The 23,883-nt window shown below is 46.6% G+C and overlaps 1 protein-coding gene across 4 annotated transcripts in view; it reads left to right on the forward strand.

Moving 5' to 3' along the window:
• The window catches only part of LOC133356938 (uncharacterized), a 53,060-nt gene that overhangs the window by 13,715 nt on the left and 15,462 nt on the right, over positions 1-23,883 (forward strand). For 3 of the 4 annotated variants that reach the window (XM_061574645.1, XM_061574641.1, XM_061574643.1), the window contains exons 2-3: positions 15,433-15,587; positions 19,285-19,366. In XM_061574645.1, the coding sequence (XP_061430629.1) occupies positions 15,433-15,587; positions 19,285-19,366 (237 nt within the window). Of the gene's footprint in view, positions 1-14,298; positions 14,544-15,432; positions 15,588-19,284; positions 19,367-23,883 lie in introns of those variants that run through there. The other variant, XM_061574644.1, reaches the window with a different exon arrangement.

The raw sequence follows: 23,883 nt of genomic DNA on the forward strand, positions 1-23,883 counted from the left end.
AGACAAGAGGGAATTCCTAAGTGGAGGACAGTGGCAGGGGAGGAAGTAGAGAGAGATTTGTTTTGACCGGCAGTGTGGTGGTTGAACACCGTGTGGATGAGACAAAACAGTCACCATTGCAGGAGTGACAGAAGAGTGATTATGAGGCGATCGAATGACGGTGAGCAATTGACTGTGATGAATTAGTGAGTTGTTATTGTCAGTGAACCGGACTGCTTTACGTTGAATTATTTGCCGAGTGCAGAGAGGCAGGAACTGGTTGCTTTCACTCTCAGGATGCCTCCGAAAAGATGATGCCAAATAACTTATTTCAAAGTGAATTCATTTCATATGCCCTGCATAGAGTCTTTGTGGCATGGCAATTGAACCGAAATAATAATGAAATCCGAGGTGCCAGAATATGCCGAATTTAGTGAAGAACTAAATTCATTACGATGGGTTTTCTTGTGCAGCCTTTGGTGACCAAGACTGCGACCTTTGACTTGCCATTATTGAGACCTTGGTGAGAATCTGATTCAAAGTCAAGAAGGTCAGTCAAGCCAACTCAGTCCTCAACCCCTGGGCCACACAGCCACCGCTAGCTAGCAAGGAAACTGGATTTTGATTGCAATAATAAAAAGTACAAATATCCTTATCCCCTGGATACACATTGACCTAGTATCTGGGTCGATGTACAGGAAAACACACCAGTTAGTGCAATTCGTTACGAAAACGTAAACATTGATTCCTTCAAATGAAATGTGCACATGCATACATGTACAGCCCTTTTTTCAATCTACCGCTGGAGAGGGTTTCCCAATGACGTGCGGGTGATGGTGGGTTATCAGACGACACTTAACCACCTTGATCACTGCGGATGGTCAAAGGCAGGGAAGCGCACATGGGAGCACAATTTCAGCGCGGTTTTATTTTGCTCCACTACACTTCGATGCCCAACCACATATAAGCCGGTTCTGTGCAGCTCCATCCGAAAACGTTAACCTCGTGTAAATTATAGAAAGAAGTCAACTCTGGGCTGCAATTGTCGTGATGGAGTTTTCCCCGCTCGCTGGCAGGATGCGCATTATTTTCAGCGTTTACCGTGGCCAGCCACGACAGATGCCTTTGCCTGGCTCGCGCGCTGCCAAGTCGTACCATCTGGCAGCCATTGCTGCTCCCTCGCCGCACGGAAATGTTAACGATCTTCGCCAGCGTCGGGACCCAAAACGGCAAAGTGTGTCTGTCCTGCATCGATTGATAAAGTCGTCGCTGGGTTGTCTTCGCCTCGGCCGCATCTGCCTTGTGAAGCAGAGCTTTTGTTTTTGCTAAGTTTTGGAGCAAAGGTCAATAAATGTAAAACGGCCAGCAGACCAAAGAGAATGGGAGAGCAAGGGTCGTAGGTGAGAGGTGACATCTAGGTGTGTAATAATTTAGCCCCTACGCAGTTCGATGAATTTTTTACGGTTCGGAGTCGCAATGTGACTGAAATGTATATATATTTCTATCATTTGTACTTGTTCAAACTTAAACAAAACTTTTTATTTTACCTGTTAAGGCCCAATGAGCTATATATATATATTTTTTTTTTCAGAAGGAACCTGGCCACAAACTGATTGCTCAAAGAAGTGGCTTATGTGGAAATGTTTCTCAGCTAAATACTCTAAATGCCTGTTTCTTAATGTGGAGGGAAAAACTTGAGGACCCAGAGAAAAATTACACAACCATGGGGAGAACATGCCAACTCCAAATATACAGACGTCAGGGTCGGGATCTAACGACCTGTACACCAGGCAAAGTAGGTAACAGCTCGCCACCTTTCCTTAACATTTGTTCTGTTTAACACGGAGGCTTTCGCGACCAATATCATCCATAAGAGGTTTTTGGGTGAGATCGCGTAAATATATAAATGTGTCATTAAAGCCCGTCGCCACCCGACACAGCCAACTAGTAAGGTTTGTCACGTAAACAGAACGTGGCCAATTCGTCACTAGTACAGCACTAGTGTGTAGTGTATAGTGTAGTGTATACTAGTGTATAGTGTAGTGTATAGTAGTTTATAGTGTAGTGTATAGTAGTGTATAGTGTAGTATATAGTAGTGTATAGTGTAGTGTACTAGTACAGCACTAACCGGTGTGTCGGAGAGCCAAGCCACAACATTTACAATCTGAGTACGACGTTTCGCCAGTAATGACAACTAGCTTCATCAGGCGACAGCCAGATTTGTGGAGAAGTCTTACTGTTTGTTCTGTTTGCATCAATGTAAATATATATACACAGGCCTTTTGTCAAACAATTGCTCAATGAGGGCTTTCCCTCTGAACCTTAAATCATTTCTTCTGACATGCAGTTTTATGCATCCATTGAAACCTTAATACATTTTAATTAACGAGTCGTAACTTGCGTATTGGCAGCCTTCTAGAATTGAGTCGGGTTACATTAATCAGAACAATAATTCACAACCGTTTGTCAACCCACTGTTGTTAGCCCTCGCCGGTAATCTAACTGAGGTTTCCTGAGTTGGTAGGCTAGCGCACTCACCAGTGTGCCACCACTGCTCTCCCACCGACCGAGTCGGTTTATGTGAGGTCATTACCAAATAAGCAGGAAGTGTGCGAGTGGTGAAGGTGGAACTTAAAATGTTCTGTCGTGTAGAGACGTTTCCAGATGACTTGCCTGTGGCTCCTTCTGATGATGGGCAGCTGGCCGATTGTTTTCCTTTCTTAAGAATTTTGAAAATGCCTCAAGTGTAATCGGAGTTTCGTTTACGCGCAGGATTTCATTCTTAACGGAAGGGTTATGTTGCGTGGGTGTGGTGGTCCCAGCACGTTTACGATATTCGGTTTATTATTGTACAATATTGGTGGCGGAGCTCGATTATCGACCACATCTAACGTCGAGTGGCCAGTGAAATCTGAACTCTCCGTGGAGGCTGCCCTTGCCCCAACCCGCGCTTGACGAGCCTGGTGAAATTATGGTCAAACGTTGGTTGGATCATTGGCGACCGGGCTGAGATAATCAACTCTCGACACTCGGGAACCCGATTTAATCGCAACTCAGTCACAGTCCCCCGCACCTCCGATTTCCCCACGCCTCCAATTAGCACGGTTGCCTATGTACAGTGCGAAAGAAGTCCTACATACGTACACACTCGCACCTCTGATTTGCACGGTTGGCTACGTACGGTGCGTAAGAAGTTCAGCATGCATACAAACAACCCCCATACCCAATATGGCATGTAGAGAGAGGTCTTCATCCCGTAGTGGGTTGATAAAGGACTACATTGTTATGGCAATATTTATTAATTCATTGTGATTGATATTCATTAAGAATGAAACCTAAAGTAAGTGTCTCTTGTGGATGTGTATCTAGGCTGTGTGTCTTGGGCTTTTCAACAGGATTAGGAGCTCCTGCTAATGAGAGATCAATCGCGTTTCACATGACCATTAGGACATTACCTATATACGCTTTGGTGACGTCACTGCAATGCCGTATTAAATGTAGGTTGCTTCAAAAACAATGTTAACACTTCTGAGAATTTGCAACAATTCTACAAGAAATGTGCCTCCGGGCTCTGGAGACCACCTGGTGAAGATTCCAGACGTGTTGATAATGATGGCGAAGCTATGAACATATATTTGTTATTTTTCCATTTAAAGCTTTTGTGACTGCAGGGATTCATATTCTTGGTTCTTTCGGTAAAGTCACGTAGAAGGGAAATAATAAAATAATGAAAACTAAACAATAACATTCTCACGACGTTTCGATTGCAAGATAAGCAATCATGATCAGGTGTGAAAACCACACCTGATGATGATTGTGACTTTTATACTCTTAGGTTTTTTCGGTAAAGTCACGTAGGGAAAAATAAAAAATAAAAATAATAGCAATAATAATAGAAATAAAATAATAAATCACGACGTTTCGGAGGCAACACAAATCTCCGTCATCAGGTGGGACCGTCACAGCTAGATTTACTGTATCAAGTGAGGCAAAATTCCAAGAGACAAGCTCTTAAATACAAGTTAAGGGGGAGGGGGGGAGGGGCTTATCTGAATGTGGTAGCCAATGAATGGAACGTGTTGGGGGGGTGGGCGGGGCTAAAAGAGAACAATCTGTGCACCTAGACTCGGGGTTGTAACCGGTGTTGGCTGACAATCCAAATACAAAACAGCAGTACTGTTAAATGCTGGGGATGACTTTACCGGAAGAACCAAGAATATATATTTGTTATGTTACAGTGTATGATCTCTTCCTTTTCCATTAAAAACCGATAGTTCCATGTAAGTGTTGAAGCACCCTGTATTAAAGGTGAAGGTGCAGTCATGCATTTTCCTGCTCTCACCACTGCTGGCCAAAGAGCCTCCGCTCGAGGGAGCTGCGGTGTCCAGATCGTCTACTCTTCCACGGTGACCACTCCGATTAGCACGGTTGGATACGTAGGGTGCGCAAGAAGTTTAACATACGTACAGTACATACGCCACCTGCCTATCGACTTAAGCGTTGTCTAAACATTTACTTTGCCGATTGGGGGATTTGAGAAACCTGCACCATTGTTTCAACTGCTCAGCCAAAAGCTGGAAGCACATTTTGCGACCTTTGGATTGCAAGGCGAGTGTGTTGACTGTCGCTACACGTGGTAACTCCCATAGAGTAGACACATGGCAGTGATATCAGCAGTAGACTGCACCGCACCATCATTTTAAAAGATGGGTTAAGCTTAAAACTTATGTTGGACATCCTAGGACAGTCTGCAAAATTAACGCTGTTGACAGAGCCAGAGGTATTTCATGACTGCATTGTTGAATGTCTCTGTCCAAAGAACACTTCAGATTTTTTCTTTTTAAGCTGCGAAACACGCGGCGACTCTAAGCTTATATACATGCTCCAAGCGCGTGTGCTGTTTCATTCAGACGCTGTCGCCTCGACAGACCTGGTTTTCACCTGAGGACGGCTACTTGCGTTGTGGCCGAAACGTCATGAGAATAATTTTATTATGTTTTATTTTTATTATTTTATTACTTCCCTTCTACGTGACTTTACCGAAAGAACCAAGAAGATGAATCCCTGCAGTTACGAAAGCTTTAAATCGAAATTTAGTTTAGTTTTATTTGTATTTTTGTGATTTTCTTACCTTTCCTATGCCTTTGCACCGCTATCATGTTTTTGTGTTGTTTGTTTTAACGTTCTGACCCGCCCCAACTGGACGTGTGAAAAAGAGCTTGAAAGCTCATCGGATTCCTCCAGTATAAATACATATTTTGATTCTGATTAATTAATTACAAAAGAAAATTTTATTACTTTTGAAATTGGCCCCATGTCTGCCTCGAGACGATGATCACTCTAAAGTTGTAGTGGCGAGATCGGCACAAGTGTAGTAAGCGAGATGGATTGTGGCATTGCAGGGGTTGATTGTGTCGGTCCAACCGGCAGTGAGTTGATAAATGGCTGCTGTGATGATGACCAACACAGTTCATGCTTGTGGGTTGCAAACACGCATGCCATATGTTTGTATGTGTGCGTTTTGTGTGTGCTCGGGCTCCCTTCTTGCACTGGTTTGCCAGCTTGTTTTTCGTTTGACTGTCTTCAAACAGCCTAGTGGTGCACCTGTTGCCAAATGTCTCCGGATGTCTCCGTCTAGGCAGAGCCAATGGAAAAGGGGGCACATACAGAGAGCCCTCCCTCCACCTGGCTTTTGTGGCCCTGTGCCAAGTTGGGAATTGCACACGTGGTGGTTACCTTGATCATTCGAGCAATTTTAAATTGACCTCCTTGACACAAGCCGCCATCGATGGACACAACGTGGACCTGCCTCCCTCTCCTCCCCCCCGTGCGATAATAAGTAATGGTTTCATTAATGTTTCCTCGCACGCCGCGTCTCTGTTGACTTGGAGTCATTTCATTTGCCGCCCTTTTTAAACGTGTCGGCAGCACCGCCGGGTAGTGCACGGTGGGCGGCAGATGTCCACAGATGTTGAGGTCCGCTACGGGGTCCTCTTCTCGTTCTACTCGCTTGGCCTCGTGGGCTGTTTGGGCCGCCGTGACCTTTACCGACATCGCCTAGCAGCGGTCTCTCGACGGCTCTCTGGCCCATCGCTGCGTCTTTCAACTTGCGGCAGTCTCTATCCCGTTCAGTGCTTAATGCTTGACATCCGGTCACATCGCGGTCTTCCTCTTCGAGCGCCTTCCAGCGTTCCCCTCCGTCACCATCATTGGTAGCCTCTCACCATTCAGCCCTGTCAACGTGTTAGAGTTAAATTAGTTTACTGTACTTGACTAGATAGCCTGGCTTCTGTCTGTGTCTGTATGTAGAGGAAGCTGATGTTTGTATTTCTCTTTTGGGTCACCACTGGCTGTGTCCCCTTCTCCCTGTGTGTGCACTATGCATCTTACTTGCTCCCCCGCCCTCTGCTTTCTGTTTTTGGCGACTGGCCGGCGCGCCGGCTGGCTGATGATGAGTGCCGAGCTTTGGGTGATTTGGCGAGGGCTTGGAGTTTATAACCCACACATGCCGCCCCCACCCACCCACCCTCAAATGCGGAGTAGGGCAGCCAGCAGAGGATTTCCCCAAATGTTTTATCTCCCCGTGTGGCCATACACCTGGCCCTGACGTGTTCGCTGGGCAACACCAAAGGCCAAACGTAACCACCACCACCATGGGTGGCCCTTGAATTTGTTTAAATTTTGCACTGCTGTTTTGTTTTTGTAATATGGACAGACAATTACAGTTTTTGTTGTTCCTGCTTGCAAATTTAAGAATTTTCTGATGTTTATTTTCATTCAATTATCGAGGCTATCCTGCGTGGCAATTGAGAAATGCTGTTTTGACGAGCGAGGTTGGAGTTGGTGTAGGAGGGAGCAAATCTTCTCATTACCCAAAGGCAATGATTGTCTCGGTCATCGTTGAGTAAATGCTTTCCATGAGTTAACTTTTGGCAATTGACATCAAACAGTAACAATTCATAAAATAACTGACATACATAAAGGACATTTTGTAAAGAGGAAATGCAATGGATGTGAAAAATGTTATGGGCAATGTCGCCTCCTGTACCTTTCTGCCATCATCGTGATTCCACACTGCACCCTCTGGTAGCGGATTTTCGTGAGCTCGAGGTTAAAAAGTTTGTTTAGCAATCTCTCCTCCGGGAGTCTAATCGACAGGATGCGACCACCCCCTCCACACCTCATCCAGTAGCTCGCGTCCCCGACAACGCTTTTTAGTCAACCCATTGCTGAATTAGAGCCTACCCACATTGTGTGGCTGGTGGGGGTTCTTTGACCACGCTTTCACCAAGCTGTTGCGTGCGAGTTGGTGATGATTGGGCACATAGACGTTGAGGCATGGTATAGCACAACAAGGAATTTCGCTCCGCTGCAAACTGCTGTGCGAGTGTGCAGTGGCAGGTGTTTTTCCTAATAGTGATACAATTCAGCACAGATGGGTGAATAATCAATCAAAGGACACATTCACACGTGTAGAAGTCTGTGCGGATATCGATGGTCTCGCATTCACAAATGTACGTCATAGCTGAAACAGCTTCGGCTCTCGAGTTCGCGGCCCCAAGCGCAAGCTTCGCACGCAAGATCTGTGACATGCTCAGCAAGCGACGGATGCCCATCCACCTGGGCGAACAAGTCCGCTCACCTCGCGCGCTGAATATTGGACTTCCCCGAAGCTCCGTGCTCACTCGGATACTATTTCGCATATATGCACGAGCGATACACCACGGGCTGTTGTCTTGCATGTCCGTGTACGCCGGACTACGTAGCCCCACACAAGTCCACAGCCACAGAGTTCCGTGCACCGGTTTGGACAAGAAAATAGTATCATTGTTGATTCATCAGTACAAACATGGTGTGACAGGGTGGACCATTAGGGTAAAGTTTTTGAGTAAGCACTCGGGCAAGAATATATTGTTAGTAATTAGCAATATAATTACTAAGCGCTACAGGAAGAAGATTTTGGGAGCAAGGGTGCGTACACATCTTGAGTCAAGATTAATAAGTGCAAAACGGAATCGCTTTCGTCCTAACTAAGATGGGCAGTCGTTAAACAGAGCAAGATGAGTAAGCACACGTGAATGAAAGGGAGCGGTCAGAAGAGTTATTGTTAAATATTATCATGTTTATAGTAGTGTAAAATAACACCAGCGGATTCTTCTGAAGGAAAGGATGCCACACTGCCTTCATTTGTATGTTGATGCGCTACAAATTCTCGCACAGCTGAAACATTTATCTGGAAAGTGCCATTCGCAATGTAACCAGCGAAAACTTCAGAAATATATGCAAATTAGGCGTCTAATGTTAGGACGTTTTAGCCGATAGGTTTACAGATTCCAGGGAACTGGAAAACCAGGTTTTCACATCTCATCAGGCATCGGAGTGCTTCTGTTTACATCATTACAATGGTCATGCTTCTGCCATACCAAAACAAAGCTGTATAACCTAAGCTATAAAAAGTATTGATGTGGCATGCAGTGGGATATGTAATTGAAACTTGCCGGTATATTTTTACACATCCGTGCTTGCGGGTAGACTTAGAGGTTTTAACAATCTCTTGATTGTTAAAACACCCATATTCATAAATTTTACCATTGCCAAAGAGCCTTTAACAGACTTTTGGGGCAAGTGCTGTTAGCGAGGGTTGGTGGCCAGCACCATGCCCAGCTGCCTTTGTCTCCCCAGTGATGATGTTTACACACCACACCTGGTACTCATTTGAGGCTGAGTCGATCTAGGGGAGGCCCAGGACTAGTTCAGGTAATAAAAAATGTTGTTGGTCAGTGAGCGAGAATCGGGTGGATAGCACAGCGCGCTCACCGCTCCACTACCACTCCCCACACAACAAAGATCCCCCGTATAGCCTTTAACAGACTGTTGGGACAAGTGCTCTTAGCGTATACATATGAGGGCCGACACGGCACATGAGGGGGTGGGTAGCCAGCACCACGGCCTTTGTATTCCCAGTGACGATGTTGACACACTGCACCAGGTACTCACCTCAGGCTAAGTCGATCTAAGGGAGGCCCAGGACCGGTTCAGATAATGGTCGCCAGTGTTGGCCGTGAGCGGGAATCAAACTCGGGTCGCTGGGTTCGTAGCGCAGCGCGCTTGCTGCTACACTACCGCTCCCCAAATGCACTCTCATGCACTCACACAGCACGATACCCCCCATCTCCACCAACTTCCCTTGGTCACAGCTGACTGTAAACAAATAAAACACCAAAATAAAATAAAAATAAAACAACTAAATTAAATCACGACGTTTCGGAAGCAACACAAGCATCCGTCATCAGGTGTGACTGCTCCAGCAGCATTACTGTAGCGTATGAAGAGAGCTATTTAGAGACACAAGAGTATGGATCCTTGCAGGCACGAAAACTTCAAATCTATAAATAAAACCCCTTTTAAGCAGGAGCTTTGTTTGTTAAAATTAGTTTGGACAAATTATATTTCAACTTTATTCGGGTATCGGTGCCGGTGCGACCTCATCTCCCCGATTGTTGCTTCGGTCCATCTGCCCTTCTTCTACCCAGTCTTTGTCGACCTCGGAGGGAAACAGCAAAATTAGAAGTGGGAATGCAACACAATGCTGAATCCATACTAGAGTTTATTTTCTTTTTGGGTTAGATCGAGTAATTTTGAATGTGTCGTTAAACCCGCCACCACCCGACGCCGTCAATTAGTAAGGTTTTCCACGTAAAGAAAACGTGCCAATTTGTTACTAGTTCTGCACACCGGCGTGTTGGAGAGTTAAACCCACGACAACATTTACAATTTGAGCACCGTGAAGTTTCGCCAGTAAATACAACCGGCATCATCGGGCGACAGCCCAGATTTGTGGAGAAATCCTCCTGTTTTCAGTCTTAAATAGAAAGATAAGTGCGATATTGTCACTTGTGAGCCAGTCGCTTGCGAAGGCCAGAGGTGAATGTTACCCGGTGAGTGCAGCTGTAGTTCTCACGGACTACGGCTGCACCGTCACTTTGTAGACGAAGCGGCTGCGCAGCAGCAGCAGCAGCAGCAAACGTGCAACAGGTGGTAGGCTACCCAACGGCAACAGCAGCAGCAGCAGCAGCAACAGCAGTCGTTTACACCATTGGTACCTCAATTGCCAGTAAAAAATATGCTAATTGTTTTTTTACCCTTCTATCTGGCAACAAAACTGACACCTTTTTTTTTTTGGCGTCATCTGGTCCAACCCATGTGAGACTAGGCTCTAAGGAAAGCAGTCTCGGGTGTGGACCAATCAACTTCAAGGACAGTGCATACATTATCAGAGTTAGGTTTTTTGTTTGCATTATGACCGCAGGTATTGTGGTCTATGCAAACATGACTCCTTGTAAAAAAGGTGTCAGTTTTGTTGCCAGATAGAAGGGTAAAAAAACGATTATCAACAGCAGTCGTGTTCACGAATCTTTTATCTAGCATATCCATGAAGGGCCATTGCCCGTAACACATGCCTATTTTTATTTAAAGGCAGTGTGAGATTGAAGAATGTGAGTTTTTTTAATATTATTTGTGGTTGTGCACCACTGTCAACGCAGCACAAGGGAAATAATTTTTTACGGCATTACTTAAGGCTTCGTGGCCCATATTGGTAGTTCATTTGCACCGGTGGAAACATGTGCACTGTGGAAGAGAGAAGAGGAGGAGATGTGGTGTGATAGGTGAAATGGAAAGAGTGGGCTGCGGTGGCCTGTAACCAAATCGCCTGGTGTGCACGCGCAATCTCACCAGATCTCAGACTCTGAAGCGGGGTTAAGCCTAGATAGGGCTTGGTCGGTGTGGGTGAACGCCGCCGCGCGCACAACAGGTGCCGTAGGCTGCCCACGGGACAAGATTGTCAGCAGAGGGAAGTGCAGAAAATCAATTGCTGTTCTGCACCTTCACCATGAAGTAGGTTGTGATCAAATGAGATCCCCAAGACCCACGCAGCACGGAGAGGCCATCATGCAGGAGTGGAATGACAAAAGAAAGGTCTGTACCAGCTGGTGCAAAAGGGTTGATGCATGAAGGGGTGTTGAGAGAAGGGGGGGGGGATAGAAACAAAAATCGTTGGGAAGTCTAATGAGACGGAAGGTGGCATAAGAGCCGGGGTAATCGTAACAGTGATTCTACAGAGCAAAGAAGAAAGGAAAATGGAAGGAGGAAGAATAGATTGATTGGCAGCGTCGACAGGACAGCATCTGTCATGGGCATAACAGAGGCGTCAAGCCTCGGTTGTGCAGAAGTCGTGTGAGATCGTATAAACGTGGGGTTTTTTTTCCATTCTCAAATGCAATAAAACATTAAATTCCTTCATGTTCTACAAGCCCTTGTGGAACTGGCAGCATTTGTCGAAGCAGACATGCTCTGGAGCGGTTTTGGCTATTGAAGTGTTATCGGCAGTCGTAATCCCTTTCCCATTCCAACTTACTTCTCTTCGTTTCCTCTGGAGCATAAGGCCGCAACAAGCCCACGGCATGTTGGACGGTCTTTAGAAACTTTCTCTGCTTCACCCCAAGACAGAATGGTGCGTTGCAAGGTGGTCTTTGGCCTGCCCCGCCATCTTTTCCCTTGTGTCCACCGTAGGGCAGTTTTCCATTCTCTTAGGTTTTTTCGGTAAAGTCACGTAGGTAAAAACTAAATTTAAAATGAATAAAGCAAAATAAAAAATCACGACGTTTCGGAGGCAACACAAGCTTCCGTCTTCAGGTGGAACCGTCACAGCACGACTGCTGTATCAAGTAAAGCTTGTGTTGCCTCCAAAACGTCGTGATTGCTTTTATTTATTTAAAAAAAAATTTACCTACGTGACTTTACCGAAAAAACCTAAGAGTATGATTTCGGTAAAGTCACGTAGGTAAAAAATAAAATTAAAATTAAATAAAGTAAAATAAAAATAACGACGTTTTGGAGGCAACACAAGCTTCCGTCTTCAGGTGGAACCGTCACAGCACGATTGCTGTATCAAGTAAAGAGACATTCCAAGAGACCCGACCTTGTATATATACTGGTTGAGGGGGGAGGAGCCAGGGTGGGTCCCTGGATCGGAGTTTTTTATTTTACTTTTATTAATTTTAATTTTATTTTTTTACCTACGTGACTTTACTGCAAAAACCTAAGAGTATGAAGTCTCTTGTGTTGCATCGCATAACCAAGTCAATGGCAAACAGGAAGATAATTGGTGAAATAATGCATCCTAGGCGTACCCCTGACGCGACGGGAACCAGTCTGAGGTAGTGATGTTGACCAGGATGGCACATTCAAATTCTTCATATAAGCGCTTGATCAGCTCCATGAGTTTTAGTGGCATGCCATATGTCGTCGGTAGGATCTTCCAATGACTGTCTCTGTGTATGCTATCAAAAGCTTTCTTGAAGTCGATGAAATTGTGGTTTAGTGGGGGCTTTCCAAACCAGGCACTGTTCCTTGATATTGTGTAGAGTAAATATGTGGTCAATGCAGCCTCTCTCTCTCTCCCAGCTTGCTCTTTCCGCATGGTCTGGTCAAGGGCACTGTTAATCCTGTTGAACAGGATTTTTGAGAAGACCTTGCTAGGAAGCGACAGGAGTGTAATTCCTTGCCAGTTGTCGCAGTTTGCAAGATCGCCCTTTTTGGGAAGTCTCACAATTAGGCCTTTTGTCCAGTCCTTGGAAATGCTATTACTCTCCCATATGCGTTGGAACAGGTCTGTATGTGCATTAGCGGCAGTCTCTGAATCAGCTTTGAGCATCTCAGCATGGATGGTACCAATGCCTCTGGTGGAGCCTTTCCTGATTTCATTGTGGATATGGCCTTGCTGATCTCTTCTTTGGTTGGGGGGGTCTAAATAAATATGTAGTGAAGAAGTTGGTTGAGGTCTGTTCAAGACTGTGTTAAATTTTCTTGCTGTGGATTTCACACCTGATGACGATTGCTTGTGTTGCAGTCGAAACGTCGTGAGAATTTGTATTGTTTGATAGTTATATTATTATTTTATATTATTTCCCTTCTACGTGACTTTACCGAAAGAACCAAGAATATGAGTCCCTGCAGTCACGAAAGCTTTGAATCTAAATTTGCTCGACCCATCTTTCTGCCTGGGCTCTCTCAGTGGTGATGGCCGTGCCCTTCCTTGTCTTGGACTGGTGGTGTTTTACTTCTTGTTCCGCAAAGTTCTTTCGTGATTTTATAGAATGCTCCTTTTCACTATGGCCGCTCCCTCCTCAGCGAGTTTCGCTTTACTTTCAGGGTATACCATTTATGAGGTTAAGGATGGGGGTTGAGTGACCGTTTAATGTTACATTTTCTCCCAATTTTATCCCAACGAAGAATGTATTCTAATCTCTGTCAAGCAGCATATCCTTTAATGGTAGAGAAGTTCCCACAGCAGCGGTTATTGAAGAGCTAGCATCTGATAACCCCTCAAGTGACCTCTGGTACACATAGTAAGTAGATTTCAGAATTGTCCCAGCCGCTCTGCCAGAATTTTCATTGCATGATGGTCAACCGAAATTTGTAATTCTCAGAGCTGAAATTTTGCCATATCAAGTGGTAACTGAGCTGAGACCATCGACTGACTGGTCGTGGTGAACCTGGTTCAATCACAGGTTGTGCTCGGATGCCTGCGAATCAAACCCAGGGTCTCAGCGATGCCAGCTGAGATTTCTGACCTTTGAGCCACCCGGCCACCTTGCACAAAAGGGCTCTTAGCAGGTTCTGAATAACGCATGGGAGCGTGCGATGGTTTCACGTCACGTGAGGCTAGGGAGGCGGGGGGGCCCAGCGTTGCCCCCTCCGGCATGACCTCTGTGAGCCAGTGCTGTGTTGTTCGAGCTGCAGTATTGTCGCACGACAGCATTCCAGCACAGCGCCCGCCCATCCGCGTTCATCGCAGTGTTCTGACCGGAACCAACGCTCTGATGGGAAAGCAGCACGCGTGCTGGATTTAACCCCAAGCGTGACGGGGGGATTTTTGTTTATTATTGCTACTCCTACACTAAAAGGCCTGTATATAACATGGCTCATTACACCGCTGATTCGGATATACCGCGGGTCAAGTCATGTGCCCCGAAAAGAACGTACAGTTGATGGTAGAAAGATAAAGATAAATTAACATAATTTATTCATCATGTAGATCAGTGCTTCGTAACTGGTGTGCCGCCACACGGGCCCAAGTCCCAGCTGTTCAGTGGCCGATCCACCCCCCACCTCCCACCCTCCCCTTCCAATTTATTGCGGTGCATTACGTCAGCCTCCACCTCCAGCCCTCTCAACTTTAACGGTCGCCGCACGCGCAGTTGGGCAAACGGACACGGAGACCCACACGCAGACGCCGAGACGCGCGTGCATTTTCCTTCATAACGGCGAGCGTCATGTCCCACGACACCTGCGCATTATGTTGGCCTTTTACTGTATTGCCACGCTTTGTTTACACGGAAGAATCCCTCCCGCTAAGGCGGGGGGTATAACGGCACACGGTCACAGCCGCGATGCGCCGGGTCGGCCGTGGCTTGAAACGCGTTTTACTTTGAGCAACTCGGTGCAACTTGGCACAGCGTTGGCGTAGAGTGACAGAGTTGCCCTAAGTTGCTTGGAAAAAGTGCGTTTGAGCAATTATTAGTTCACAGGGAGCACGACAACCTCGGGGTAGTCATGCGACCTCCGTATTCCGTTTGGAAGTTGCCCATCCCAGTTGTCCGCGAGTAGGGAGTAGTGATCAGATTTGGTTACAATCATAAAATGGTGGCAGAAACTATCGCTGGTGATCATTTCTGGCAACGATTACCCCCACGGTTGCCCTGGTGTGTGTCACAGCTTTTTAAGTGAGCCAGCGGCACTGCATGGAAATGAGGCTTCGGGTTGCCGTGTGGCTGTGAGAGAGGCGGCGTTTGGCTGATTGTGATGCCGCGTGCGTCTTGACATCGGTGAAACCGACCCCTGTGACCCGCAGTGCCGCATCTGCGCCACTGTTTTCATTTTAATTCGTGTGATTTCCTTGCCCCGCGTGGGCGGCGGCTGCTAATCCACACTGAGCATGCCCTAAGCGCAGCCCTCTTTGGTATGGAGATGGTTATAATCTAATTCTCACACCCACCACAGCTAAAGTTCCTAGGTGTACCAATCATCAGGCTTGTGCGTCGTCTAAACAGCTGTTCCAATTAAAATAGGATAGATTGGTGAAGGCAGGTCGCCGGGTTCATGGTTCAACGCGCCAACCACTTGCGATGTTCCAATCGAGGCACGGTGGTGGTTGGGGCACTGCGTGCTATTCTGATTTGAAATAAATCGCATCATTGTTTCAATTATCGCGCCAAGGGCGTGGATTGAAACCGGCAACCTCCGGGTTTGTCGCAAGCACGCCGCGCCGTCCATTGCACCGCGGCGGCGTACCGCGTACCGCCGCGGTGCCCTCGTGCGTTCGGCGACTCTGCTCGCGATTGAATTAACTCGGCGTGTTTCCTGCCGCGTCTCCCGTCGCATCGCCGCAGGTGCTGCTGGAGCAAGCGGGACGATGGAAGGTCACGGAGAACGCCCTGGAGCTGATGGACGTGTACGAGTCGGCCATCGCGAGCCTCGCAACTGCACGGCCCCTCCTCTCCTCCGCGTGCGAGAATGTGGACATGCTGCTGGGCCGGCTCGCGCTGTGAGTACATTGACCGTGTTTTAGTCTTTTTGTAAACTATAAATAAAATAAACTTTTTGTATTTTACGCGGTAAGGCCTCTACTGAGCTGTATAGCCGCGTTTCAGAAGCGGCCTGGTTATCACAAATGATTGCTCGACGAAGTGGCTTATCGCGTGGAAATTTAGAGCAGCCGAATACTTGATTCTGAATGTGGAGAGACCCGGAGAACTATCCATACGACCACTGGGGGAGAGAGAGAGACATGCAGGCTCCAAATATACAACAGCCGTTAGGGTCGGGATCGAACCCACGACCTGTACAGCAGGCGAGGCAGATACAATCTCACCCCTCCTACCCCCCCACCCTTTACCTGGGCAACTACTCTACCCCCCTCCCCATAATCAGAATCTTTATTTATCTCGGAGGAATCCAATGAGCTAGTAAGCTATTTTTTTCACAGATTTCCAGTAGGGGCAGGTGAGAACATTACAACAACAAACAATACAAAAGTACAATAGGAGTGCAAAGTACAGGAAAGGGAAACACGATGTTGAGATATTATATTCGTGGTTCTTTCGGTAAAGTCACGTAGAAGGAAAAAAAAAAAAAAATTAACAATAAAATTTTCACGACGTTTCGACTGCAACACAAGCAATTGTCATCAGGTGTGAAATCCACAACAAGAAACTGTGAAAATCCACCACTTTTTTCAAATTTTCTTGCTGTGGATTTCACACCTGATGACGATTGCTTGTGTTGCAGTCGAAACGTCGTGATCATTTTATTGTTTTATATTCTTATTATTTTATTATTTCTCTTCTACGTGACTTGACCGAAAGAACCAAAAATATGAATAAAAAAATACAATATTGAGATGTTTGTCATTATGCTTGAAACTTGAAAAAAAAAACACTGGGTACACGAATGAGCAAGCGTGAAACATTTTTTTTCATCTTTCCAAAAATCCAAGTTGTCCTTTTTTGGTAACAGCCGTATCCTGACCTGGATAGTGTGAAAACAAGGCGAACGGGGAGAGTGGACCGGTCTTAAGTTTCAAGTTTATTTTGTTGAATAATTTGAGAACTCGAAAGAGACCAGGAGTCGCATTTGCAAGGGTAACCTAGGGCTGCTTGGTCTATGACTGCTCACTATATACTCACCTACTGATGGGTGGCTGAAAGCTGTTTTAAGATGCCTACCTGAATTCAACACGCTCCTTACTAATATATCCGATATTGTACATACACCAATTACCAATTCTCACTGACGACAGCACCCTACTTAATAACGTCTCCCTGATCCATAGCGCACCCTCCTTACTAAAGTATTCCTTAATACAATGAGACACACGGACACGGCTGGACTTGTTCGACATTTCAAGATGCACAGGATATCAATTCTCTTCTTAAATTTGTGATGATTGATAACGCAATGAAACCCAAATGAAGGGCAGGAGTGCCAACACAGCTGAGCCAACACTCGGCCACAGGATGTCGTGTACAGTGTCGACGCTGTCTGTGTGCATGCGCGCGCTCCACCTTCAAAGTGCACCTAGCCTGGTACAAGCACAGTGGCGACATCACTGCTACTCGGTGGCGAACGCCGCTTGTTTTTGTGAGTGCATTCCTCGGCTGTTCTCCAGAACCGTTGGCCGTTTCTGGCATTTCTCCCACAATGCAGTTGCTAATTACTTCTGCAGCAAAAGCAGCACTCTTATACTCTTTGGTTCTTTCGTTAAAGTCACGTAGATATAAAATAAAATAAATTAAATCACGACGTTTCAGGCACAACACAAGCGTCCGTCCCCACTTCTTTTTTTGCCCACTTCAGCAATTGTTTCTTGCTGTGGTTGTCCCACCTGATGACGGACGCTTGTGTTGCGCCTGAAACGTCGTGATTTAATTTATTTTATTTTCTACCTACGTGACTTTACCGAAAGAACCAAAGAGTATGGATCCCTGCTGTGACGAAAACTTCAAATGTAGATTCAGCACTCTTATCTTTATTATTCTCATAATTTCTTCGTGTGAACCTGCGACAGCGTTAACACACGGCAAACCATTAACGCTTCATTTTGCTTCTTTAGATGGTAAACTATCTTATAGTTGCATGGTAAAAATAATTACTTACCCTCGGTCTTGCAGGGATATGGGTGAGAAACAGACAAAAATATAAGCACGTGGTTAACAGAAATTTTTTTTGCATGTTCACTTTCGGTTTCTCCACCAAAGCATACATTAAAATAACTTTCATCTTCTTGGTTCTTTCGGTAAAGTCACGTAGAAGGGAAATAATAAAATAATAAAACATAATCAAATAATTCTCACGACGTTTCGGCCACAACGCAAGCAGCCGTCCTCAGGTGAAGAACAGGTCTTCAGACGCTGTCTTCCCGACAGACCTGTTCTTCACCTGAGGACGGCTGCTTGCATTGTGGCTGAAACATCTTGAGAATTATTTTATTATGTTTAGTTTTTTATTATTTTATTATTTCCCTTCTACGTGACTTTACCGAAAGAACCAAGAAGATGAATCCCTGCAGTCACGAAAGCTTTAAATTAAAATAACTTTGTTGTCCAGCTGACGTTGGGCATGCCGGAGCAGTGCATTAGAGTGCAATTTGTTGTAGGTACGTATGTAGAACTTCTTTCGCACCGTACGTAGTAGCTAACCGTGCTAATCAGAGGTGGAGGTGATAATTGTTCACACATTAGCATTGGTGATGAACTTAACCCGACGCAACAGTGTGCTTCTAATGTTAAGCACAGAAGCGTGGAAGTCAAATCCATAACCCTACAAGAGCGTAGTTCTGTTTGCACTTTCTGTGGGCTGTTGAAACATCCCAGGAATTCTGCAGTCTTCTCTTTCTTCTTGAAGTTATCCCCTCTGTGTTTCACGCCAGCCAGTTCCACCGGTCTCGACTCCTCCCCTCTCCCTGCTGCACATCTTGGGTGTGCTTTCTGAAATATTTAACTTTCAAAAGCTGTCCTTTTCTTCCTGTGTGCCACCGTTCTGTGTCTCTTTGCTGTTCGACACGAGTTTTAAGCTTCGTGAATTGAGGAAAAAATTATTTGACGTTACAGTGCGTCGTTACATCATTTCGGGTGATTGGTTAAAGGCAATTTGTACGTTTTCCCTTCCTTATTAATGAAGCTTTCAGCTCGTGTCGGGCAGCCTGGGACACATGGGCTCGGATGGTATCTACAAGATAAGAGCCGTTATATTTTTAATGCTTTTAAGCCAACGTTGTAAGCGTTAATGCGTTGGCTGTGTCTGGTCCTGTAGGGTGGTCTCGAAAACGTAAATGCAGGGATGATGAAATATACATTAAACTTTATGATAAAATTGCATTGCTATAAGGGGCTTATCCTTTACAAAACCGGCCACATTGATCAAAGGGTTACCAAAAAACTTTGGTTGTAATTAAATCAGCACTAAAATATTATTGCCTTGTCCAACAAGGTGGTGATGTATGTCACGCGCTTGGCTTTGCCTCCCGATTATATCGTTACGTGTGACGTCATTGCACACCGTCGCGCGTTGTGTGATACAATCTCATCTGCCGCTCGGAAGGGCTGGTCATCGCCGCTAATTAAATACTTCTGAGCGCACGTTGGAAAGTGTTCCAGGATCCATGCAGGCGCCTAGTTTGTGTCGTGACATCAACGGGCGACGGCTCACCCCCGCACGCACGCGCCATGTCCCCTCCTCCGCAGGAGCTGCTTTGAGCTGCTGCTGCACCTACCGGAGTCGGGGGTTCCGGAGGACACGTGGGGGGCTTTCTCTACGTCCGTGAAGGTGAGTCGAGCGATGGTTCCGGACGGGCACCGTCCAGTCGGTCGCCCCACGGGACTTGCGGATCGGTCAGATCTCTCCTGACTGACACCGACCTCTCACCTTGCTTGGAACGCCGTCTGCAATGCGGTGGTGCAAAGGGGCGTTCGTCGCTTCCGCGTTTCTGAACAGTACGACGGTGATGGACGTTTGTGCCACCTGAAGCAACGCGGCATTTTAGCGACAGTGGAAATGAGCACGAGGGTGTAGCCGGTCTGCTACCGCTGTGTGGGCCAGATATCAGAAATTCCAAGGGGTGGGGGAGAGGCGGGGTGGGTGGAACATGTGATGTTCACGTTGTGTTTGCGTCAGTGTTCATTTCCCCCCACCACCCCCCCCTACTCGGGAATGATTGGGCTTCACGGTGTTACAAAGAGGATCTGCAAACGGAGTTTATTCAAAACTTATACACGAGGCTGCATATAAAGAATGTAGTTACCCCCTCCACTCCGCATTTCACCATCTCACATGCAACTCACACAGTGTGGGGAAAAAGACCCTTATCCGGCTATGAATTTACAAAAGGACTGTACATATAATCTAAACTATAAACTGAACAATTATTTTTTATCTTATCAGGTAATGCCCATTGAGCTTTATAGCTCTTTTTCAGAATCGACTTGGCCACAAATTATAGCTCAGTAAAGTGGCTTATGTAGAAATTTATGGTATCCAAATACTCTAAACGCTTGTTTCCAAATGTAGAGGGAAAAACCTCAGGGCCCGGGGAAAGATCCACGCAACCACGAGCAGATCACGCAAACTCTAAATATACAGGCGTCAGGGTCGGGAGCGAACTCGCGACCTCCTGTATACCAGGGGAGGTAATTAACATCTCGTCACCGCGGTGCACTATACATACAGGGTGGGTACCAGTTCCTCCGTAGAATAATCACGTAACTTAGCCCATAACGGGGGTACTCGTTTTATCATCCCTCCACCTTCCTGTGGCCATAAGCAGGTCTATATATGTGAGCGAGTCTTTGTTTCCTGGGCTGTGCGCGTTTAACCCCCCTCTCGCTCCCCAACTTCTGGAGCAAGCTCTCCAGATAGGTTTCCCGCTTGTTGTTCGCGGTGTGACGTCCCCGACGTTTCGGGCGACGTGTTGGGCGGGGGTGGGGGGAGCGTGATTTTTTTTAGGAGTTTAAATTTGCAGAGCCGTGGCCACTGTGGGGAGGATGCTTTTGGGTTTTTGCTGAATTTTGGCTGTGCAGGCCGCACGGACTCCTGCGTTTGTGAACGACTTGGGCGGCTGCAACGGAGATTTTCTCTCCCCCCCCCCCCTACCCCCCCAGTTGTTGCTGTGGAATATAATCCATGGCAGGATGGCTGAATCAAGGATTGAGAGGCTGCTTGCCGGGTCCTGCGCCAAATTAACCATCTGCTGTAAATTACCTCTCTCCCTCTCTCTCTCTCTCCTCCTCTCTCGCCCTCTCGTACCACCCAACCCCCCACGGCCATCATGCGCCTCTTAAAAATAATAAACAGGCCTCTCGTAAACTGTAGCTCTCGTAAACTGTAGCCGGCACTCTGTTTAATAATACACCAGCGAGCGGGGGGGCCCATTTCACCACGGATTTCGCTGTGCCCCTTTGGTTTTGAGAGCAAGCGAGGCGTACTTAATGACATTTATCCCCGTTTTCTTACAAAAAAATATCCAACCGTGCTAATGGCACCTCCGATTAGCACGGTTGGCTACGTACGTTACGAAAGAAGTTCAACGTGCATACAGTGGCAGTCAAAATGGAGTCCGTTTATTTGCCTAAAGTCTTATTTCCTGTGATTTACGTGGTGTTTTCTTTGTTGTGTGTGTGCTTACGATTGCTTTTGCTGGCCTGGCAGTTGCTGGCCGGTCATCGGGCCAGGCACACACAGGCAGCACGCACTCAAGACACACATTCCCCGGGCTTAAACACAACGGAGGATGCACTTCAACGGCGTGCGGGAGGAACTGTAATGAGAGAGGGCTTGTGGTGGGGGGGGGTGTCGGTTAGGAGGGCAGCTCTTTTGACATTTACAGCAGCGGGGATGGCACGGAGGGGGGGACAAACACACACGGGCCTCTAGAAGTCTACGGCGGGAACGCGTAGGGCTAAGCCGGCCCGGGTTTTGCGTTGAGCCTGCACCGGGTGTGGCGAGCAGATGGAATGCATCGTCGCTTGGCAACTGCCAATCGTTGGCGAGGTCGCGTCAGCTGCAGTGGGGCGAGGGTGCGCCGTAAATCCTGGAGCGGAGCGGCGAGTCCAGCGAGCTGATAAGGTTCGGTTATTATGTGGCCTTGGACACGATCGCGAAATCTGTCGTTCCGTCTTAAACGTAACTGACGTTTTAACATCGCGCGCCTGCTCCGCCGCCGTGCTTATAATTGCACGAGCTCGCCGCTTGGAATTTACGTTGAGAATAATAATAAAAAAAGAGCCCTTACCCCATATTCCTTTTTTAAGCGGCAGCGCGTGAATCTAAATTGGGTACATTCATTGTTTCTGGCTGCGTTAATGTCGCCATTCACAGTGCATATGCTGAATTTAAATAGCTGTCTCTCTCGGGCAGCTGCGGCTGGGGTTGCGGGAGCAGGCTGCAATCGATCCTGAATGAAGGAAGAAACAAACAGTTCCCCATAAGGACCGCGCTTAGCTGAGAAAGGATTTAAATTAAATTCTGTACGAGGCAGCCGGGGCGTCCCTCGGGGCTCCACAAAGCTCACGCAGGGCACCGAACCAACATTGGTGAGGTCCCGGGTTCGAGCCCTGGTACCGGTTGCCCGTTTAAGAGGGATTACCCCCCCCCTTGTTAGGGTACTGAGGGTTCTGCATTCGATCTCCTGGGGGCACCGTGCATCTTGGTGGTTTTATAATGGCCTGTCAGGGCACTGAGCCAGTACTGGAGGGCTCTGGGTTTGAGCGCGGTGGCTGGGGGTCGATCGGTGGGCTCACAATGGCACTAGGGCACAAAGTCAGCAACAAGGGGGTTGTGAGTTCAAGCCCTGGTGTTGTGTTGTGGGTGTCTTTGTGGGTTCACAATGGCCGTGTTGGGGGTCACAGCACCGGCAACTTGAGACCCCCCCCCCCCCCCCCTGGTTGTCTCTTGGGAATGTAATGACCGGGTTGGTATATTTGGCCTGAGTATCGAAGGAGCTGGGTTCAATCTCTGCTACTTAATGGGATCTCTGGCTTCATAACATTTTACGTCTTTTAATTAATTTAATTCCTGAATCGGTTATTCTCCATTGAATTTTTTATTATTATTTCCATTTAGTCTCATTTGTATGCTTTTGTTTTCTCTATCAGTCTAAATGTAAACAAGCTTAACATGTAAGCTTTCGCGACCAACATTATCCATAATAGAGTTTGTTTTGTTGTTGGATCGCGTAAATATAAATGCCACCACCCGACACAGCCAATCGGTAAGGTTTGTCACAAAACGTGCCAATTCATTACTAGACTAAATCCACAACATTTATAATTCGAGTACTTGTACGTGTGGTTGCGGGTTTAACGACACATTTTTATTTACCCACAAAGCCCTCTTATAAATGCAACTTTCACATAGTTTACATAAACATTTTGATGATTATTACAGTACACGAGGGTTATGAGTTCAAGCTCAAAATCTCGTCTGTGTGTGGTGAGAATGTCCGAGGTCTTGAATAGGTTCACCTTTACCTTGGTGGCATGATTTAGAGCAGCGTTGTATGTTCATTATGTCTTTCGACAACTGGAACTAGCCTAGTGGGTGGGGGGGGGGGGGTAATGGATTTGTCTAACCACAGTGTGTGGCATTGCCGTTCTCAGGCAGCAGCAGTATGAAGCTCGCATACTTTCAAGGCTCTTGTGCTTGATGTTTTGCTCTTTGTGGTCGAGACGTGGACGCTTGGGAACAGTGGGGGGAACGACTGAGCGTCCTTGTTTACATACAGGGTCTCGTCGCAGAATCCTCCGATGCCAATACGATGACTGTCCCAACAGTTAATTGAATTTCCTGGTGGTAGAGGTGAAATTGTTTATCTTCCTCTCATCACCCCCATTCGTATGTGCACAATATGCAGTGCGCACCCCTTTAGGATCACACAGAACGGTGAACTGACTGCGTGTTGACCAAGTACATAAAAGTGGTCCTTGCAGTACTCTTAGTTCTTTCGGTAAAGTCACGTAGGTAAAAAATGAAATTAAAATACCACCTGGATTTAAAATAAAATAATAAAATCACAGCGATTTTATTATTATTTTTTTTACATTTTAATTTCATTTTTTACCTACGTGACTTTACCGAAAGAACTAAGAGTATGAATCCTTGCAGTCACGAAAGCTTCAAATCTAGAATTGGGTGCTTCCAGTGACATCACAGCGACACACTCCTCCGCTCCTGATGCAGTTTTTTGGCTCAGCCATCGAACAAAGGTGGTCAGCGCATCGCGCGCTTTCCGATTTGCTTCTGCGGCCGTCTGGAAAGCTCTTCCAATATTAGGAAGCCACTGGAACTAC

This window comes from Lethenteron reissneri, chromosome 56, assembly GCF_015708825.2.
Source record: "Lethenteron reissneri isolate LAM-NWPU_2019-01 chromosome 56, ASM1570882v1, whole genome shotgun sequence".
NCBI lineage: Eukaryota > Metazoa > Chordata > Hyperoartia > Petromyzontiformes > Petromyzontidae > Lethenteron > Lethenteron reissneri.